This window comes from Archocentrus centrarchus, chromosome 8 (assembly GCF_007364275.1).
Source record: "Archocentrus centrarchus isolate MPI-CPG fArcCen1 chromosome 8, fArcCen1, whole genome shotgun sequence".
Lineage (NCBI taxonomy): Eukaryota > Metazoa > Chordata > Actinopteri > Cichliformes > Cichlidae > Archocentrus > Archocentrus centrarchus.
The window spans coordinates 21,454,871-21,475,722 of NC_044353.1; the positions used below are offsets into that span (position 1 = coordinate 21,454,871).

The 20,852-nt window shown below is 40.8% G+C and overlaps 3 protein-coding genes across 4 annotated transcripts; 2 read left to right on the top strand and 1 right to left on the bottom strand.

Moving 5' to 3' along the window:
• Window positions 1-780: 780 nt before the first annotated feature.
• On the top strand, window positions 781-6,509 carry ush1ga (Usher syndrome 1Ga (autosomal recessive)). 2 transcript variants are annotated; one of them, XM_030736009.1, is made up of 4 exons: window positions 781-1,098; window positions 2,940-3,393; window positions 4,368-5,161; window positions 5,756-6,509. In XM_030736009.1, exons 1-4 carry the CDS (start codon window positions 935-937, stop codon window positions 5,757-5,759), a joined length of 1,416 nt encoding a protein of 471 aa, XP_030591869.1. In that variant the 5' UTR covers window positions 781-934; the 3' UTR covers window positions 5,760-6,509. The 2 variants fall into 2 exon arrangements, with proteins under 2 accessions (XP_030591869.1, XP_030591871.1); XM_030736011.1 differs by lacking the exon at window positions 5,756-6,509 and having other exon boundaries at window positions 4,368-5,165.
• Window positions 6,510-11,097: 4,588 nt separating this feature from the next.
• On the bottom strand, window positions 11,098-12,567 carry amn (amnion associated transmembrane protein). Its single transcript, XM_030736723.1, has one exon. It carries the CDS (start codon window positions 12,549-12,551, stop codon window positions 11,157-11,159), a length of 1,395 nt encoding a protein of 464 aa, XP_030592583.1. The 5' UTR covers window positions 12,552-12,567; the 3' UTR covers window positions 11,098-11,156.
• A 4,111-nt stretch (window positions 12,568-16,678) lies between these two features.
• LOC115785170 (proton channel OTOP2-like) lies at window positions 16,679-20,606 on the top strand. The gene is made up of 7 exons (XM_030736663.1): window positions 16,679-16,726; window positions 17,260-17,660; window positions 17,743-17,879; window positions 17,966-18,024; window positions 19,325-19,449; window positions 19,554-20,335; window positions 20,436-20,606. Exons 2-7 carry the CDS (start codon window positions 17,264-17,266, stop codon window positions 20,604-20,606), a joined length of 1,671 nt encoding a protein of 556 aa, XP_030592523.1. The 5' UTR covers window positions 16,679-16,726; window positions 17,260-17,263.
• Window positions 20,607-20,852: the final 246 nt, after the last annotated feature.

Genomic DNA, 20,852 nt, shown 5'->3' on the forward strand with positions numbered 1-20,852 from the left:
TGTTGTTGTTGTTTTTATTTATTATTAAAGAAATACAGCAAATTACCTTAATATTTGAACATCTAAATCTCCCAGGTGTACCACATCTGGTCAAGTTATGTACCCTTAGTCATGGAAGCTTCAGCTGAGTAGTACGACTAAGAACATGCATGCTTATGTTACAGCGTTGCTCTTTTTCTTCAGGGTGGAGTGTGAGGTGAGGTGCTTCGTTCTTGCAACACTCCTTTGTATTAATGAAATCATTCTTTGTGTGCAATGGAAAGTTTAATGTGAGAACAATGGTTTATTCAAAAGGATAAACAGAGACAACAGAGTGTCGGATTTTTTTCCCCCCTCTATGTTCCAGCTACATGAGACGTGACTTTGTAATTACGTTTGTAATTATTTCATCTGGTGGATTTGATTCATAATTTTATATTGAGATTTATTACCCTCTGTGAAATATTAGTTCAAAGGAATAAAGAAAAGTTGCAGAAATGCTAATAACATTTTAGAATATCAGAATATGTTATATGAAAAGACACAAGTGTGATTAGAAACTCTTTATCATATATATATATATATATATATATATATATATATATATATATATATATATATATATATATATATATATATATATATATATATATATATATAGGGTGGGACTTCTTTTTGTTGTTTAGAGACCAAAAGAGGTATTTCAGTTTCGGACCACCTCGGCCACAGGAAGCACTGTGGGACACAATATGCGCTTTGTGGCGTCCTTAGATACCACCGACGCGTTCAGCCTGGCGCTCCTTCTGTGATCCGAAGCGACCAACTGGCTCCGAGTGATTAGAAGGACAAACTGGGCCTGTAGCTGCTTTGCTTCCATTACGTTCACGCACAAAGACGATGGTGGGAACGTTGATGAATCGGAATGGAGTCGAGCAGCGTGGTTTAATTGTGCACCATGAATGACAGGTACCACAAGGCGGCCCGGGACGGCTACCTGGACCTGCTAAAGGAGGCAACTCGGAAGGATCTCAATGCACCGGATGAGGATGGCATGACACCGACGTTATGGGCCGCTTATCACGGCAATCTGGAAGCTCTGCGACTGATCATTGCGAGGGGGTGTGTATGATTTATGAGAACATACGCGCAAAATGTTATTCATAAACTGTATCCATAGTGGTCCGCGTGCTTCTACAGAAAATCACATTTCAGCTTAAACTACACCCAGTTTCGCAGCACAACCTTTAAATGTTTGTATTCATTACTTGAGTATAAAAGGCACCGAAATAACACTTGATCAGTATTTGTTGTCTTTGACAACTATGCAGATATACTGTTAGGCAGTGACGTGCGGTGAGGTTTGTGACGGGTACCGGAGGCACTGACCCGTCTGGAGTCGGATGTTCACATATATCATAAATATACGCTGTTCAAAGTCATGGCACTGCTCAGGGTCCTCAGACGGTGTGGCGGGTTTACTTAATGCTTTACATTGTAGAACTGCCTGAGTATTTCATGTAAAACGAAAAACTATATTTGCCCATAAAAGACTCACATGGTTGCATGATGATGATGACAGTACACGAGTTCTTTAAAACAGAGTTTGACTTAGAGATATTATTGTGGTTGTTTTATAATATTTCCACAATTTAATCCCAGAGATGGGAAAATCAATTATCAAATTAAATATAAAAATAAGATCTTATTAGGGGGCTGCTATATCTTTAGTGCTGGCCAGAATTCAGCACAATCTACAAATGTGATTGGTGTTCGCATGCAACAGCCCATTTCTCATCATATCTGCTTGACCTGGTTTGCATGCCAGCCCTGCCAAAAAAGGGGCCATTATGAATCTGCTCAACTGATTAAAAAATTCAAAGGCATAAACATCTCTCATTAATTCTTACTCCATTGTATGCAAACTGTGAGAGCTAAAGAAATGTTAAGCATATTTATTTTTAAAGTCAGTGTCTTCCTGAAATGCCCCAGCAGCGAACCAGAGTTTATCATCTGCTGTGTAACAATAAATGTAGTTTTTCTCATGAAATAAGTGTAAATAAAGCTGCAGTCACAGTCAGCTGCTAAGGACACAGAGTACCTCTGTCGAGGTACATGGACAAGACACAAAACAGGTCACTAAGCATGTAAATACAGGGAGTGTGATGCCAACAAGAGGGCTGTATACTGAAAAAGTAGAAATATTAACCTCAGTTTGGCTCTACAGAAATTATATATTATGAATAAATAATGTTTTTAACGCATTCCCAGAAAGTTGCTTCTTGAAATGCTTGTTTGTAAAAATTGTTAGTAATGAGCAAACGTACAAACAGCTTTAACAGATGTGCACACTCGTAATATACAATAAAAAAAACCTCGATGAAAATGTGTCCTCAAAGTCACCTAACCAGCTTAACAATATGTTCTGCTTTGAGTCCTTCAGTGTGATGTCACCATCCATGCAAAAGCATTCTTTTTGCAGTCTTCCCTGAAAGAGGATAATGGTAGTGTATCTGTGGAACTGACAAGCCCATGGTCATATTACAAACTGGCAGCACCACTGCAATACAGATAGAGGTGACCCTAAGGTCGTGGAATGTCAGCCAAGGGTAAATTTTGTTTTATTTAAAGGATTCATTTCAATGTAGTCCTTTCACTGGGGGGGTTGACATTAACCCAAACAGTCTTTTTCCATTAATCAAAACTACAGAAGATGAGCAGTTGTTTTCTACAATTAAATGTAGTGTTTAAGGTTTAAATTATTAAATAAGGTCTATTTAACAAATCACGCATGGTCAATCAATGATGAAATCATCAAAAATCACATTGCTGATGAGTGAGACGTCAGGCAGAAGCCAGCCTCTGTCCTCATGTTCTGAATAGGAATTTTCAGATGTTTTTACATGTAGATATTTGCTAAATGATTTTTAAAATCTGTCCAACACCTTTCTTGTGATCTTCAGGGGAAACCCAGACAAGTGTGACATATGGGGCAACACGCCACTCCACCTTGCAGCTGCTAATGGTCACCTCAACTGCCTTTTCTTCCTGGTGTCTTTTGGTGCCAACATATGGTGCCTGGACAATGACTACCACACGCCTTTGGACATGGCTGCCACAAAGAATCACATGGATTGTGTTCGCTACCTGGATTCCATTGCTGCCAAGCAGACGAGCCTTAATCCCAAGCTGGTCAGCAAGCTGAAGGACCGGGCGTTTCATGATGCTGAGCGGCGAATCAAAGAATGCATGAAGATGCAGAAGAAGCACCACAAACGCATGGAGAGAAAGTTTTACAAGGAAGTCTCTGAGATGTCTGCATCAGATGTCATGAGCTTTTCCAGCTACACAAGCAGCTCTCTTAGCCACAAGCTGCACAACTTTAACACAGCCACTGTCAGTGTGCCATATTCCCAGGTTTGTTAGTTGTCATTTGTTTTTGTTATTAATTTTTTGGGGGACTTTTGCATGAATAAGTTGTCAACTAAAAAGATTTTTCCTCTTTTAACCGCAAAGTCTGAGTAGACTAAGTAAAAAAACTAGCATGGTCACTGAGAAATTACCAACAAACTGATTACATATTTACGTGTTCCTCACCTGAGCGATCTGTACTCAAACAAGCACAGAGGGTTCTGTCAGGCCTGTCGTATATCCTCCAACCAGAGTGTCAGCCCTCACCTTCTTGCAGAAGATATAGAGTCCGGGGTTGACTCGTTTTAAAAATTAATTTGTCCTCACGTCAAACCAGCCTTTAACCCTTTATAACCTACCATGGGACAAGTTCACCAGAGCTCATCTTGTTGTAGTGATGTTATTTGGAGTATTTCAACATGCTATACACCAATACAACCTTTATATCCCAATTTTTAATAATATATATGTAAGAAGTCCATAGTAACTAAATAAATAATTGAAAGAATGCAGTAAATAACTTTTTTACACATCTTTTTCTAGATAATGAAATGTCATAGCTGTATCCCTCAAAATTGTGAATGAAAAACATTTGGACAAAATTCTTTCAAACCACAGAAAATGTATTTTAAGTGTATTCGTAACTTCAGTTTTGAGATGCAAATTTTTATAAACTGCAGCAAAAAAAAAAAAAAGAAAAGAAAAAAATTGGTGCATCAAAATTGGGCTCTTGGACAGTCTATCCATTATATTTCAGTTTGGATGGAAGTGCAACCAAGAATTGAAAGCCTAGATGCCAACTGAGGCCAAAAGCAATGTAAAAAGTAGCAACAGCTTATAAATCAGTTAAAATTTGTCATTAATAAAATATGGAAGATACTAGCTTTAAGAATATTTGTCTCAAATCTGCAAAAGCCTTTCAGATGTATTGCTTTGATTTCTGATTGTGCCTCACTGCTGCATTGTTTCTATCATGTCAGGCAACTCTCCATGCCACAAGCCGAGGGAAGACGAAGATCCAGAAGAAGCTGGAGAGGAAAAAACAAGGAGATGGCACCTTTAAAATCTACGAAGATGGAAGGAAGAGTGTACGCTCCCTCTCTGGACTTCAGTTGGGTAATGATGTCATGTTTGTCAAACAAGGGACTTATGCCAACCCAAAGGACCGAGGCCGGCGCAATGTTCGTGACATGTTTCCCAGAGACAATGACGATGCCATTTCACGTGCCATCAGTGAGCCAGACCTGCACGGACCAGATGTGGACTATTCCGAGATCAGCACCGACTCTGGACACGATTCCCTTTTCAACCGACCCGGTCTTGGCACCATGGTCTTTAGGAGGAACTATGTGAGTGGAGGAATGTTTGACCTCGGACAAGATGCAGCCAGTTTGGCCCGGTCAGGCAATAATGTGCGTTTGTCCAGTCGGTTGCAGCAGCACCAGAGTCTAGACGAAGACAGCATTGGCAGTGCAAGCAGCCTACAGGGGAGAAACTTGGAGGAGGTGCCTTGGGAAGAGGTTGAACTCGGGCTGGATGATGATGATGAGCCTGATACGAGCCCTTTGGAGGTCTTCCTCGCCACTCAGAGCATGAGCGAGTTTTTCTCTGTCTTCAAGAGGGAGAAGATCGACCTTGCAGCGCTGCTGCTGTGCTCTGATCATGACTTTAAGAGTATCCATATTCCCCTAGGACCAAGGAAAAAGATCTTAGATGCCTGTAAGAGGCGGCGAGAGACATTAGAGGAGCCTGACTGCATCGAGGACACCGAATTGTGAGTTACACAGGATATTCAGGCAGTACTTGTACAGTCACACATTCTTTGTCATGTTATTGCTGTACTTCAAATACTGGACTACAGAAGCCTTCAAACACAGATTTCACAACCCGGTGTCAGTCACGGTCGTTTCTAAACACAATATTTAATGTTGGGAACAGTTTGAAACAAAGCCAGCCACTTTGCTTTGTAATACCTTTGAGCTTATGGATGAGCCAAGTCAGAATATTCTTAAAAAACATTACTTATTAAAATTATTTCTAGTAGTTACTGCTACTCTGCTGTATTTACTCTGCTACTACATTACTCTTGATTAAAGATACTTTTTTTGTCTTCAGTCTGTGAAACACATGCTCAGTTTGGACTAAAGTCAGACAACTGCCAAACAAGAACATTCCATCCCCAAGAAATGCTTGCCTTCTTTAAGCTAATAAGTCACGAACTGGAGCAGAGCCAAAACCTAAAAAGACAAAATTGTGAATGTTTTTTGACAGTTTTTGCACATTTTGTTGTTCTTATTGTTCTGACTCCCGAGTAAATCTTTCATTTACAAACACTGGTTCTTGTTCTTGGTTTCATTCTTTCCTGCAGATAATAAAAGATGTGGAGCACCGTCCTGCTGTGTGCTCATCAAGAGTTAAAGGTCAGTGGAGCATTGTGAAGTGAACGTCACGTGCGGGTTGGATGTCAAGATGAGTATGTCAAGCATGAGATAAATCCTTAATGGGATTCCTTTACAGTTTCTTTTTAGCTCAGGATGATCACCAAAAATGTCTCTGTTTGGTTGCTTGGTGTTACCTGCGCTGCATGGTTTCACAAACTGAAAGACATTTATCTGAGTGCAGCACTGTGTGCTGTCATTGTGTGCCATTTGGCAGAGTTAACAGAGACATGATTGTGGGGGTCTGTGTCCCCTGAACATGTATTCCTCTGTGGGGTAAAACTGCATCTCGTGTGCCTGCATTGCCTGTGCCTGTGCATTAAAAGTGTAATACATGGGTATGAATTCAACAGCCTTTTAAACACATTCACATTTACTTGTGTTCTTGTATTTTGTCTCTGTATTTGTTTTCAAACAGGAAGCCACATCAGGCCTAGAGTAGGTTACTGGTAATGAAGGCCAATTCTGTTGTTGTGATTACTGTTCTGACTTACTGTAAAATCTAATACCACAGTATTTTTAAACAATTGTATACTACACAATGTAGCATTTCACAGTGGAATTAGACTAAAGCAGGATCTTGAAAATGTTTTATTTTTTATTTTTTTGTATTTGTTTTTACCCTGACTATTTTTAATAACCTCTGCACAGTAGCATGTTAATGTTCACTCTCTTAACTTTTGTAAACAGATGTAAGTTGAATTTACTGCTATTAAAAAAATGTTTCAATGCTGTAATTTGCTTAAAGGGTGTGTGCATGTTCAACTTGTTGCATTACTTCTTTTTCTTTTGCAGTTTTGGCTACAGCAGCTTTTATCATCAGGGCAGGGAGACAGGAAATGGGGGGAAGACACGCGGGCAAGTTGGTGATAGGCCGGGACTCGAACCCGCACCACAACGTGGCATATGATATGTATGCGGTCGCTGGCGTCACCACTAAGCCACCTGGGCGCCCCGTTGCTGCATTACTTCTTCTTGTTACAGAATAAAGGTTTACTGTATGATGCAGAGCCTTGACTCTAATTAGGGACACTAACTTCCTGCCTGAGTTCATATTTCTGGGAATGCGTCACATAAATATGCTGAGTTCCGAGTTAACTAATGTTGTACCATGCAGTTTTTACTAGACACTGAACATCCTGTTTTGGCCATCTCCTGTTTACAGTGACTTTTTTAAGCTTCTGACAATACAGTGGTGTGTGGGTCTGTATTTGAGAGAGACGTGCAGAGTGAAAAGCCATTGTTTTGGCCATAGTGATAATCTCCACTTGCTGCTCCCAAGTGCCATTGTTGCCTTTGTGCTGCATGACAGGAAATGAGGAGGATGTACTCTAGATAAGTGATGCTATCTTCATGTGTCTAACAAAAGAAAAAGGAGACTGTCCTCATTTACCAGAAGTCCTGTGGGTAAAACAGATGTTCAACATCAGCTCAGATGTAATCTATAAAGGATATTGGTGCATAATTTATTAGTCTCACTCAAAACAGAATCTTGATGCATTTTTTTTAAATTGTTATATTTTAACAATAACCTGTCAGTTGTGCAGTTAGTCTGACCTTAGTGGCAGTGGCGCAGTGGATAGACGCAGCTGGAGGGTTGCTAGTTTGAGCCCCTGTCCCTGTGCTGCGTTGTGTCCTTGGGCAAGACACTTAAACCACATTGCCTAACGGTAGTGCCGGTCTCTGGCTGCATGACCGCAGATGCTCGTCTCTGGACGAGTGATCTGGAACGATCGTTTCGTTGTGTGCCTTGTGTGCACAATGACAATGAGTTGAATCTAACTTGGGCAGATATGCATTCCCCTCTCTGGCTGGCTCAATTATACATTTATGTCCTACTTTCAGTGCAATCAGCTCTGTCCTAAACTTGGAGAGGATGGATGAAGTGCAAAGCGAGGGAAGTGTGAAAATTGAGAGGGTACAAAATACTTTAGGTGTGGTTCTCAATTGATTCCTTATGCACTCTGAGAATCTCTGAATCTTAGAAAAGGCAGGAAAAGGAAACTACTGTAAGTGCAAAACTCAACTGGATCAAGTTTAGAAGAACTCTGAACCATGGAAACTCTTAGCAGTAACACTGAGGAGTGTTTGAGCTGGAAGATCCTGCAATTCAGACATCCAGCACATAACTGCTAAAAGACGTGGTATGCGACTTCTGTACAGACGGCCCCAGCAAAGCCCTAAAATCCTGCCTGACTTGTCTGGTTTCCTACTGCCAGAGACATCTCAGATCAATTTCAAAACTGCTGCTTGGTGGATCCCTTGTGAGGTTCATGAGCTTCCTCTCAAAGGTTTCTTCCTGATAGAGGACTGCTTGATGTGTCTCGACTGTGAGAGGAGCACAAGGGGCACTCAGCTGCATCTTTGGGGGAAGCATGCATGCAGATTGAGGTCAAAAAGAAGTATAATTTCTTTACAGGATAAAAAAAAAAAAAAGAGTAAAAATCACTTGGAATATAATGGCTGAACAATGTTTTTAGTGTGTAAGCTCATTTAGGCAGATGCAAGCAGGCAGATACAGTATGTGTTGTAGACTGTACATGTAGGCTGAGCTCCAGAAGAAACTGGGGGAGATCCGTGAGAGTCCCTCAGCAACTGTAAATGATGATTTAATAAAGGTAACCTTATGAAGAGAAATATTACATCATAACCTACTTTCTGTTTCTAATTTAAAGCACAATACTCTGGTTTGAATATTGTCACCTTGTTAAAATTATGACCTAAGTCTTTTTTTTTCACGTTTTTCAGAAAAGACAAAAAAAAAAAGAACAAAACATCGAAAATATGATGATTTAGGCAGAAATAAAGCTTTCATTTAAAAAAAAATGACTTAACGCCATTATTTTAACAATGTGATGATGTGATACTCTAATGCAGGATCCCTGCTCTAATGCATAATGTTTTAATCTGGAGCAGAAAAGAGCAGAGCTGACAAAAACATCGGCTCATATAAACAAAATGTCCAGCTGAAAGTCCGATGTTGACTTCCTGCAGGTACGGGGAGTTTATATAGTCAAGTGAGTGTGAAATCATTTTGGCCAAAAGTGTCACAGCCTGTTGGAATAGCACAAAGTTTTCAAAGAGTTGTCAAAGAGTTTATTTTGGACACTGCTGTGTTGACAGTGCACTCAGAGCAGGAATTTCAACTTCTGGGATATTTTATACATAAAAGAAGTACAATGTTTCTGTTGTTTGTATTTTGGTTTTTAAACAAAAGAAATTTCACATCCACTGCAACTAGGGAGGGGAATGCAAAGAGAGAAAAAAAATCACTGACAATAAATACATCAGGTTGCATGTCCCTGATCTGCAGTTATGACCCCCACCAAGCTGCTAAGTCATAATTCTTAAATGTTTTGCTGTGTGTCATCTCCCCACACGCTTTTTTCTTTACTTTCCCATAACCAAGCGGTCAAGGCATATGTGACTCTCCCTGATCCTGGTTTGTCCAGAGGGTTTTTTTTTTTTTCCCTGTAAAAGGGTTTTTGAGGGATTTTTTTTTGTTGTTGTTGTTTCTGCTGCCACCACCATCGTTCATAGCAAATCACTGTGCTTCTCTTTATAATATTTTATGGTCTTACCATACAATGGAACGTCCCCTGATAGCCAAATATAATGAAATTGAATGAAATTGGCTTGTTCCAGGAAAGAAGAAAGGAACGAAATGTATGGCTGCCCACTGTAAACATGAACTACATGGACACTCTTAGCCACAATAGTAACTGATATTACACTTGAACCATGCAACCTGATTTTCACCTGCTACAGCGAAAAGCTGAGCATGATGTGCAAAAGTGGAGAGTTTCATTGACAGCATGGGCTTTGTTCCACATTTAATACTTAGTTACACAAGAACGTCCTCAGACACATTGTCCAATGTATCTTACAATGTGATCTTTTTATTCTGGCATGAAACTAGAGATGACACTTGATGGGTTATCGGCGTCAGCAAACTGATCACATTAGCCCAGACTAAAACAGCGCTGCAAAAAGTATATGGTTGTCTGTGACAATTAATTTGTTGAGTCATGAGCAACACTACAAGTTTGCAAGCATTCATGTTGCCCTTAGAATGAACTGAAATATCTTCAGCGACCCATTTTGTGACCTCACACAGCTAATTTCTTTATAACTGTTGTGCGCTCATCTTGTATACTAACATTAGCATTGAGCTCAGAGCACTGATGTAGTACAGCCACATAAAGTTAATAGTTATTACACTGTGAAAATCCACATGAAGAATCTCTGTGCCTAATTACAGGGACCAAATCCTCAATGCCCGAATCTCAACTTTCTAACCTGCCTAACTCTGAGACCCAAGAAGACTTCTTGAAATTTAAATAACCTTTCAATACATCATTTTTTTCCCTGCTGTCAAATCTTAGTTTTATATCGACATTGCATCTCATCATTTTTTAGACTCAAGAAGTCTGACCTTTGACCCAAACACTGCACATCACTTCCTGCGTGTGATGGAGAACAACAAAAAGCTGATCAACACCAGCCCCTGGCAGCACAGCTACTCAAACATCCTGGATGCTTTGAATGCTGGTATTAAGCTGTGACTTCAGAGAGGGTTTACTTGGGAAGACACTATATTGAAGGAGAGCTGAGTGGGGAAGGTTCACATAAAGGTGCCACATACAAGAGTATCGATGGAAAAGGAGAGCCAGGCAGCAGCTGCATGTGTGGTAAAGAACAGCAGAGGTTTCTCTGCCTGGCATGCCGGTCATCGTTACTTGCCATTCATTATCCCCCATGTTAAATTGCTTCATACATTTATACATGGCTGACTTCACTGAGCCTTTATACATTCTGGCCTGGCTGTCAGACAATGTAGTTTCTCTGGTTAACACTGAATCATGTATTTGCTAACAGATTATGAGCTGACTTCACAGTTAGCTTGTAAAAGAAAAGAAACAATGTATTTATTGATGTTACATAACAAGCTTTGTAAAGATATTGTACACAAAGAGGTTTTTTTTTTCTCCCCACACACATTACATACAAGGTTAAATACCAGTTGGTGGTGGTAAATGTGCAACACGGAGGAAACTATGCAGCACATGATGTGTTATGGATATATTGCAGCATTTTGAAACTTTATTGCTCTTAAATGTGATATGAATGAGGAGGGAAAACACACAGTTGTCTGCCAACATTTCATTTATTTGTGTTACACGTTAATTTAGTTATTCGAAGATTTGGTGCCTGTCAGTTCACTTATTTGCATTGTTCCGTGGTTGTAAAACTGTAAGCAACTATATCACGGGCTTTAAAATCACCATATTTGAAAGTGCTCTGTCATTAAGTGCTAACTGATGTTTAACTTCAGACATTAAAATCTGTTTCATTCTCATCATAAACTGGATTTACAAAGTGCACAGCTGTCTGAGTCATAGAGATTGAATTATTAGCTCCAGTCCCATATAGACTAGGAATATCGGGCATCATCGAGGGCTTGTCAAACATAGGATTATCAAAACCGTAGTCAAGAGGCCCACCAAGATCTGGCATATCACTGTTATTCTTAAATCTGCTCAGAGTTGGCATTTGAACAACCCCCTTACGAATCAATACAGCCAAGATAATAATGAGTGTAATCAGTAGAAAAACTCCAAAAACAACTCCAACCACCAGCCCTGCACTGCCTCCAGACTGCTCCTCGGAAGCACTTTGAACTTCAGCTCCTGTGATTCCCATGATAGAGCCGTGAGAATGAGCATCCTTCACTATGTCCTGAGCCAAAGCTGCAGACTGTATTCCCTTCTCTCCATCCAGCATTACTACCTGGATTTCAGATGACGTGCCAAGACTGATGATCCCCATCAGCCGTTGTGACTTTAAGACTTTTGACATCCCCAGCTTAATGGATTTGTATTGTGGCAGGGCAAGAAAAAGGTGACGGATTCGTTCCCTGTAAGTCTGAAGGTTAAAACCTTCCTCAAAATGAATGGTAACAATGGCACCACACACATCACAGCAGTGTCCTATGGGGCGAAGAGGCTTCTTGCAGCTTGGCGAGTCACATGTTATTGTGCTACAGATCTGCTGATGGTGTACAGAATTCCCACAGTCACAGCCAGAGGGATCCTCACAGCCTGAGTTTCCAACAGTGGCAGCAGAGGATCCATGAAACTGCAGTCTGCCTGAACTTGAGCTGAGATATTGGGAGAACTCCGATTGGCTAGTAAATGTATTCCCCAGCACAGACACAGATTTGACAGCAATGCTAGAATGACTGGAGCTGGTGTCCACTCTGAAGGAGGAGAGGGCTTTAAAAACAACATCGTCATAATGGCAGGGGACGCTCTCGTCGTGGACCGAGAAGAGGAAGTTTCCTTGCTGCAGGTCATTCAGAGTTGCAGCTGTCTGCCACAGAGTTGGATTGAACCACTGAAGTGACTCAGAATCTTTGAACTCAGTCGTGACACCCGTTCCACAGTCTGGGTCCTGTCCACCGACAACATAAAATCCAGCCCCTGAGGTTAGGATGAACTCTCCATCAAGTGGCATCCTCATCTCCTGCACAGCATGTGTGGTCTCCACAAACACAGACACTTTTCTTTGAGCCGGAAACTGAATTATGTCATTGCCACAGGGAACATTCCCTTTGTCCCAGTTGGTCTTATTCTCATAGTTGGTATCAGGAATCCACTGTTTGTACATGGCACTTGCTGCCCCGACAAGACAGAAGAGCAGGAGCATGTCTGGTGTTTTCAGCATCTTGAATAATTGTGACAGGCTGAGAGCATACTGCATGACCTTTGCTTCAAACCTTGTGACTAGCACAAGTGCATACAGCTTAGTAAGGGCACTAAACCAAATCAGCCTGCTAAAGCAGGTGACTTGTAAAACATTTACATTTTCTGCAACAACAAACCAGTTCTATTAATCAATCCAAAACTCCACTTCATTTTTCTGGAAAGTAAAGTAGAAACGAATTTATTAGGTTTATGCTTCTGACCTTTTTTAGGTGGTGTGTCCTCGGAATATTTCACTCATTATCCAGATGTGGGATTTCTTCTATTCTTCCCTCTTTACTGGCTATAAGTAAACTAACTCATCTAAATAGATGTAAGAAAGTTAAAACATGTAAATAAAAAATATCCAAGCACTCATTCACTGGCTTTTTAAATTGGCAATAATAATATTTTGTAAAGAGACCGCTCACACTTATAAGACTGTGTCTGCTCCCAGACCACCAAAAAGCAGACCAAGCGCGTGCGCGCGCTCACACACACACACACACACACACACACACACACACACACACACACACACACACACACACACACACACACACACACACACACACACAAATACCAACTCACTAAGACTCACACAGACAGAATAATATAAGATCCTCAACTCCACCAAAGAGTAAAACAGTTAAATGTGGAGTATTAAACATTAGGTCTCTCTCCTCTAAATCCCTGTTAGTAAATGACTTAATAATTGATCAATATATTAATTTATTCTGCTATACAGAGACCTGGTTACAGAATATGATAGTTTAAATGATTCAGTACCCATGAGTCAGGCTATCAGATTCCTCAAAACACATGCCACGAAGGAGGCGTGGTAGCAATCTTTCACGCCAGCTTATTAAGCAACCAAACTCAGACAGTCTTAACTATTTGAAAGCGTGACACTTAGCCTTGTCCACCCTGACTGGAAAACTGAAAGACAAGTTGTATTCATTGGCATCTATTGTCTTCTTAGTACTTAAGGTGGGATTAATATGTAAGTTTAAATGAATCAACACCCATGAGCTAGACTTTCAGAATCCTCCAAGGACAGGTGAAGGAGAAGGTGAGGCAGAAATCTTTCACGTCAGCTTATTAATAAACCAAAGACGTAGACAGAATCTTAACTCATCTGAAACCCTGACTCTTAGCCTTTTCCAATCTACCTGGAATACTTAAAGACCAGTTGTATTTGTTTGCATCTATTGTCTTCCTGGCCCTTCTACACATTCCAAAAAATATGTGTGTCTGCCTCCACACGCATCCATAGGGTTTCATGTGATGTCACTCCACCCTTTGCAGCTACAACAGCTTCAACTCTTCTGGGAAGACTTTCCACAAGGTTTAGGAGTGTGGTTTATGGGAATTTTTGGCCATTCTTGCAGAAGCGCATTTGTGAGGTCAGACACTGACGTTTACAGGTGGAGGCCACTGATATTTTTCTCCCTCATCTTATCAGATTTTTTTTCACTAGTTTTGGTGGGTCATTGTGCAAGAAAATGACCTCCAGCAGGCCCACTGGTGAAGGTCATTTTCTGTTTCTGGCTTTCAGTCACTGCTCCAATCCAGTCTGACTTCATTTCCGGGTCCAAATGCTCGTAAATAAACAGCAATGGCATAACCAATGACTGTTCACTATTAAAGATGATAATAACATACCTTATCAACTGCAGCCATTTCCGTTTCTTTCTCATCGGTAAAATGACAACTGTGTGTGTTTTTTTCAAGTTGGATCATTAAAACAACTAGGGACACAGCATTGCAGCATATTGATCACATGACAGTTTGGACCTGGAAATGGAATTCTACGTCATCCCTTAACAACCGGATACATCCAGGGCTGCTGTTGGCCCTGGATGTATCCATTTTCCGTCACTTGGAGGGGGATCGATGTGGATAGGTGTGAATCTTTGTGTGCGCGCGCGTGTGTGTGTGTGTGTGTGTGTATATACGGCTGGGCCTGGGTCTAGGATTTGCTGAGCCTTGAACCCTTTAGGACAGGGGTCATCAACTACATTTGACCAGAGCCTATCCCAGATGTGTCATAGGGGGAAACGATTAATTTTCCTTTCAACTTTATGCTATATTTAATAATGTGATGTGCAATTCTTGCACATACATGTTCTTCTCTGTTATGCTGACGGTTTTTATGGAGACACCGCAATTGTGCACAATTGTGCATGTGAAACAATAAAATGTTACATGAAAGCAGAGTCTTGTCATCATTTTTGATTGTGCCATAGCCTGCCTTCAATTGACTTTTCAGATTTTTGTTGGTGTAAAAAAAAAAAAAAAAAAAAAAAAAAAAAAAAGGAACATATTTTTTCCTCCTCACTGGGCTAGTCTTGATTTTAGTAACTGGTGCCGGATGGATGTGGCCGGGCAATTCTTGGGCGCTTGAGGCCTTGGGCCCTGTTCTCAGCTTGCGCTGGGGTGGTAGCTCTGGCAGGGTTGGCTGCATGCTGCCTCTGGTTCTCCGGTGCTCTTACCCTTTGGCTGTGAGGGCTCTGGATGGGCCTCCCTCTTCCTTCTGCTGGGGTTGGCATTTAAATATTATTGGAATAAGGACATCTTACTATTCATAACTGATTGAAGAAAACAAGAATAACCCTGGGGTTCTTTTCAGTACTGTAGCCAGGCTGACAAAGAGACAGAGCTCTATTGGTCTTAGAGTTCCTTTAACTTTAACTATTAATGGCTTCTTGAATTTCTTCACAATTAAATTTTTATCTAATAGAGGGAAAAAGAGATTTAGAACGTCCCACAAAAATACCATTCAGTAAAGCAACTTTTAAAACTGCTGATATTTATTTTGACTCTTTTTCGCTAATGTTTTTTGATTCTCTGATCTTTCTGAGTTAACTTCATTAATTACTTCCTCCTAACATTACCATGTCTGTTAGACTCCATTTATACAAGCCTGCTCAAAGACATCCTACCATTAATTAATGCTTCAATCAATCCATCTCTACTAATGGGCTATGTACCACAGGCTTTTAAGATGGTGGCAATTAAACCATTACTTTACCTTTACTTGACCCCGCTGTCTTGTCAGATTTTTCCCTTTTATTCTTAAATTCTTGTAAAACAACTATCTGAGCATGTCTTAAAGACAAGAATCTGGACAACCTCTACTTTCTGGCTCCTAAATTCAAATAGAACTGAAGATATTGGATTTGGTCCTAAAAATGTTATAAGCATGGTGTCTAACCAGATACTAACTCTGGATGGCATTACCTTGGAATTCAGTAATACTGTAAGGAAACTTTTGTCCGTGTCCCTCAGTGAGCACATTAAACAAATATGTAGCACTGCTTTCATTCATTTGCGCAATATGTTTAAAATTAGAAACCTCTTCACAGTGAAGCTGAAAGACTAGTTCATGGATTTATTACTTCTAGGCTGGACTATTGTAGCTCATTGTTATCAGGTTGTTCTAAAAGTTCCATAAAAAGCCTTCAGTTGATCCAAAATGCTGCAGTGAGAGTGCTGACAGAAAGAGAGAGCAGATTTCTCCCACATGAGCTTATCGTCACTAGCTACCTGTTAAATCCAGATTTTAAATGAAAATCCTTCTGCTCAGATACAAGGTCTTAATTAATCAGGTCCAATCACATCTTAAAAACCTCATTGTACCATAATGTCCCAATAGAGCTGTTTGTTCTCAGACTGCAGCTTTGCTTGTGGTTCCTAGAGGTTTTTAAAAGTGGAATAGGAGGCAGAGCCTTCAGCTTTCAGGCCTCTCTTCTCTGGAACCAGCTCCCAGATTCATATGCTTAATATAAATGTAATAAATATCCATATTGAGCACATTATTTATCTTGTATTCAAATGCGAACAAAGCAGAGAGTCAGAGTACCAAGAAGGCCAGCTCATTTACTGCTTTTTGCATTTTCAAATGCCTAAGGTTAACGGGGCTAAACTTTCAGCCTGCAAGATCAAAATAACTGCTTCTTGGAAGCAGCCTGAATCTGCATACTAAACATACCCAAGCACTCGTCGCACTCGGATTTCCCCCCCAGGCAGTGCCTGACGTGCGCCAGTGTTGCGAGCTAGTAGCGCGAGTTGTTTATGGAATAACGAAAAAATACGTGGCAAACAGGACCCGACCAGCACAAGCGATCACTGGGAAAAGTCCCCCAAAAATGTGGTGTAAGTCAACTTTGGGTGCGGTGAGAGAAACGAGGTTAAACAATCAGCCAAAACTAATTGCACCTGTTTGTCTTCGTTTAGTTGCGCGCTGCTGAGGCTTTATGTGCAATCTGACCTGCATAAACAAGAGCGCTGCCCCAATTAGGTTGTATCGTGTTTTCCAACTCAGTGCTCACGGAAAAACTTTTAACATGAAAGCAACACACACCCTGTCGCTTCTTAACACTTGTTTGAAAGTACATCATGTAAAGTGTAGGTGATACTTCAGAAATTCAGCTTTTTTTTTTTTTTTTTTTAAGACAACTCACACTTGAAGGAGCGGTGGATTAAAATAAAATTAACCCTTTAGCTAAGGAGGAAAAAAAAAATATTGTGTCATTATTTTCTACACTAAAAGATTCTGGATGTTTAATACACTTGAGTGCATTCTCTTTAGTGGGCTCATAAACAATCTTGTATTGATCAGCTGTTGACTTGTTAAGATACAGGATTATTACAGCTTCACTTCAGCTAAAGCACATGATCTTTTGTAGGAAAATGCCAAATGATGTTATGAAGGCCCATCCATCTAATAGTGCAACAGTAACACAGATGGACAGCATCCAACATTTATCCAGCCCTTCCCATCGTTCCAATGTGGAGGGTGCTGGAGAAAATGGACACCATGTGGAAGTAGTTAAGGAGAAGCCCCCCCAAGGTAGTGGATGGCTCCTTTCTGGCATAATCTGCATCAACATCCTGATGCTGGGCTGTGCTCTGGTCAGCAGCAGTGCCTTCAACATTACGACCATTACAGCAGTCCACCGGCAAATCTTCCTCATCACCCTCCTCCTCCTCACTATGTCGTGGATGCTGTTTTACATGGTCGTCACCTCCCGGAAGGAACGAGCAGTCTTATTTAAAGATTGCCATGCTGGGCCTGTATGGCTCAAGGGTGAGAACTCTGAGTAGTACTTTCTGGCTCTGTTTTTGATGGGTCATTTCACATCTTAATCTCCTAATTTCTTACATTGCAGCTGGGCTCGTGCTGTTTGGCCTGCTTAGTTTCCTCATGGACATCTTCAAGATTGCCACTTATGTGGGCTACCTTCACTGTGATTCTCCTGTTAAAGTAGCCTTCCCTGTTCTGCAAGCTGTGTTTTTGTTTTTCCAGGTTGTTGCATGTTAATGAAAATTCTGTTTTGTGCGTTGCGAGTGGTCATTATTGCATCCTGTGCTAGTAAAACTTGTTTCTTTCAGACCTACTTCCTGTGGATTCATTCAAGGGACTGTGTGCAGCTACACACCAACATAACACGGTAAATTATTTTATATACACTGCCAAAAAGTTAAAGAAACACTTTGGAAACACCTCAGATCTCAATGGGACAATCAATATGCTGGGTATTTATAGTGATATGGACTCATTCCTAGCACATTATGCTAGGAATGAAAGCATGCCACATTGTTTGATGGAAATGAACATTATTAACCTACAAAGAGCTGAATTTAAAGACCCTGAAAATCAAAGTGAAAAAAAAATGATGCGGCAGGCTGGTCCACTTTGCTGAAATTTCATTGCAGCACCGCAATAGTTTGTATGTCCTTCATGCACTTGTGTGCATACCTGAAAATCTCAGGGTATGCTCCCAATGAGATAACAGATGGTGTCCTGGGGGATTTCCTCCAAGATCTGGACCAGGGTGTCACTGAGCTCACTGACAGTCTTAGGTGCAACTTGGTGGTGTCAAATGGACCGAAACATAATGTCCCAGAAGTGTTCCACTGGATTTAGGTCGAGCGAGCGTGAGGGCTGGTCAATTCCTTCATCCTCCAGGAACTGCCTGCATACTCTCACCACATGAAGCCGGGCATTGTCGTGCACAAGGAGGAACTCAGGACCCACTGCACCATCACAGGATCTGATGATGTGTCTAAGGATTTCATACCATTACCTAATGGCAGTCAGGGTGCTGTTACCTAGCCTGTAGCATGTTCATCTCTCCATGCATGTGCCTCCCCAGACCATCACTGACCCACTAAATGATGTTACAGCCAGTATAACATTCTCCACGTCTGTGACATACGCTGAGGGTGAACCTGTTCTCATCCGTGAAAAGCACAGGGCACCAGAAGTGGGCCTGCCAACGGCAAATTAAATTAAGTTCCACTAGAGGACATCAGGCCTTCAGGCCACCCTCATGATGTGACCTTCACGCTGGAGGTCATTTTCTTGCACAAAGACCCACTGACCCACCAAAACTAGTGGAAAAAAAAAAAAATCTGATAATATGAGGGAGAAAAAAAATGTCAGTGGCTTCTACCTGTAAAACCATTCCTGTTTTGGGGGGTTGTCCCATTGTTGCCCCTCTAGTGCACCTGTTGTGAATTCATTAATACAAATTTAATTGATAATCATTCATTATCACTGAAGCTGATTATTAACCCCCTCTGCCACTTAACTGACCAGATCAATATCCCAGAAGTTTAATTTATACTTTATACTCTAATTTATGCACTAAAAAGTTTTCCTTTCATTTTTTTTTTTTTTGAGCAGTATACTGACTTTCCTCAATTCTTTACTCATTTCAATGATCCTCATCTTTTTTTCCTTTTCAGGTGTGGGCTTACGCTTACATTTTCAACTAACCTTGTGCTTTGGATGGCAGCAGTGACTGAAGAGTCGATACACCAAACTGAGATAACCCATCTAAATATAAGTGTCTCGCACAAGTTGTACAGAGGTATCAAGGCATAGGTTTTTTTTTTTGTTGCGGTTTGTTGTGTTTTTATTTAAAGGTCAGTGCTTAAGAGGAAAAATAACTAAAGGCTGGTCTTTCTGTTGCAGCCAACTATGGTGCCAAGAAGTGTACATGCAGTCACTCAGCATGTGACACCTTCAAAGAGGCCTTCTACTACCTGTATCCCTTCAACATAGAATACAGCCTCTTTGCGTCTGCCATGGCCTACATAATGTGGAAAAACGTGGGCAGAATTGTTGACCACAACAGGCGCTACAAATTTAAAGTCTATGTGAAAGATGTTTTTGTGGGGCCTGTTGTAGGACTGCTCGTGGTGGCGGCAGGACTTGTAACATTTACACTGTACAAGGTTAACATACTGAAAGAAGACAGAGACAAAAGAAATACGGCCCTGCTGATTCACTTCATTATGAACATAGTGATAGTTAGTCTGATGTCCCTCTCCACTGTGATTGGCTGCATTCTTTACAGGCTGGACCACAGAGAATATGTATCAGAGAAAAACCCATCTCGCAGCCTGGATGTGGGACTACTGGTGGGATCTTCATTGGGGCAATTCATCATTAGCTATTTTAGTATTGTGGCTACAGTGGCAACGGGAGCCAAGGGCTACCTAAATGGCCTCAACCTGGCCTGGGCCGTGCTGATGGTGCTCGAGATTGGTCTGCAGAACTATTTCATTATTGAAGGCCTCCATCGGGAGCCCGTCCACACAATGCAGGCAAATGCCCGTGCATTTCAAGAACACAATGAAATGACCAATGTAGCAGACGGCCATAAGCCCAGACACTCGACTCCTAAGAAGACAAGTTGGAAAAGAAGAGTTCTGAAGGAAGTGTGTGCCTTTTTACTCCTGGCAAATATAATTGTAAGTTGTATTTATTTTTATTGCATTAACTACGAGTGCAACAGACTACTGATGTTTTCTGTAAAAATGTCTATTTAATTCCTGTTTTCTGTATTGGCAGCTATGGATTATGCCTGCGTTTGGGGCTCGTCCGCAGTTTGACCACTCCGCTGAGATATACTTCTACAAATACACAATGTGGAACGCAATTGTGAATATTGGACTTCCTTTTGGAATCTTCTATCGCATGCATGCTGTTGCCAGTCTCTTTGAAGTGTATTTAAGAGGTTAGCCAATCTCTTAGCTGCACTCATTATCTCAATTTATGTTTTTAGAAACTAGATAGTTTTATGTATCAAAACATGTCATACATTTAATAAACAAACATTTGTGTTTTCAGTTTCCTTAAATTCCCACATACAGCTGCAACATTAAAACAGCTGACATGTTGAGTTACATGTGTTCTCCTCCTGTACATCATTGCAAACTTGTAGACTGCTATGGAAGGATTCAGTAAAGTGATTTCATATGTGGCAAA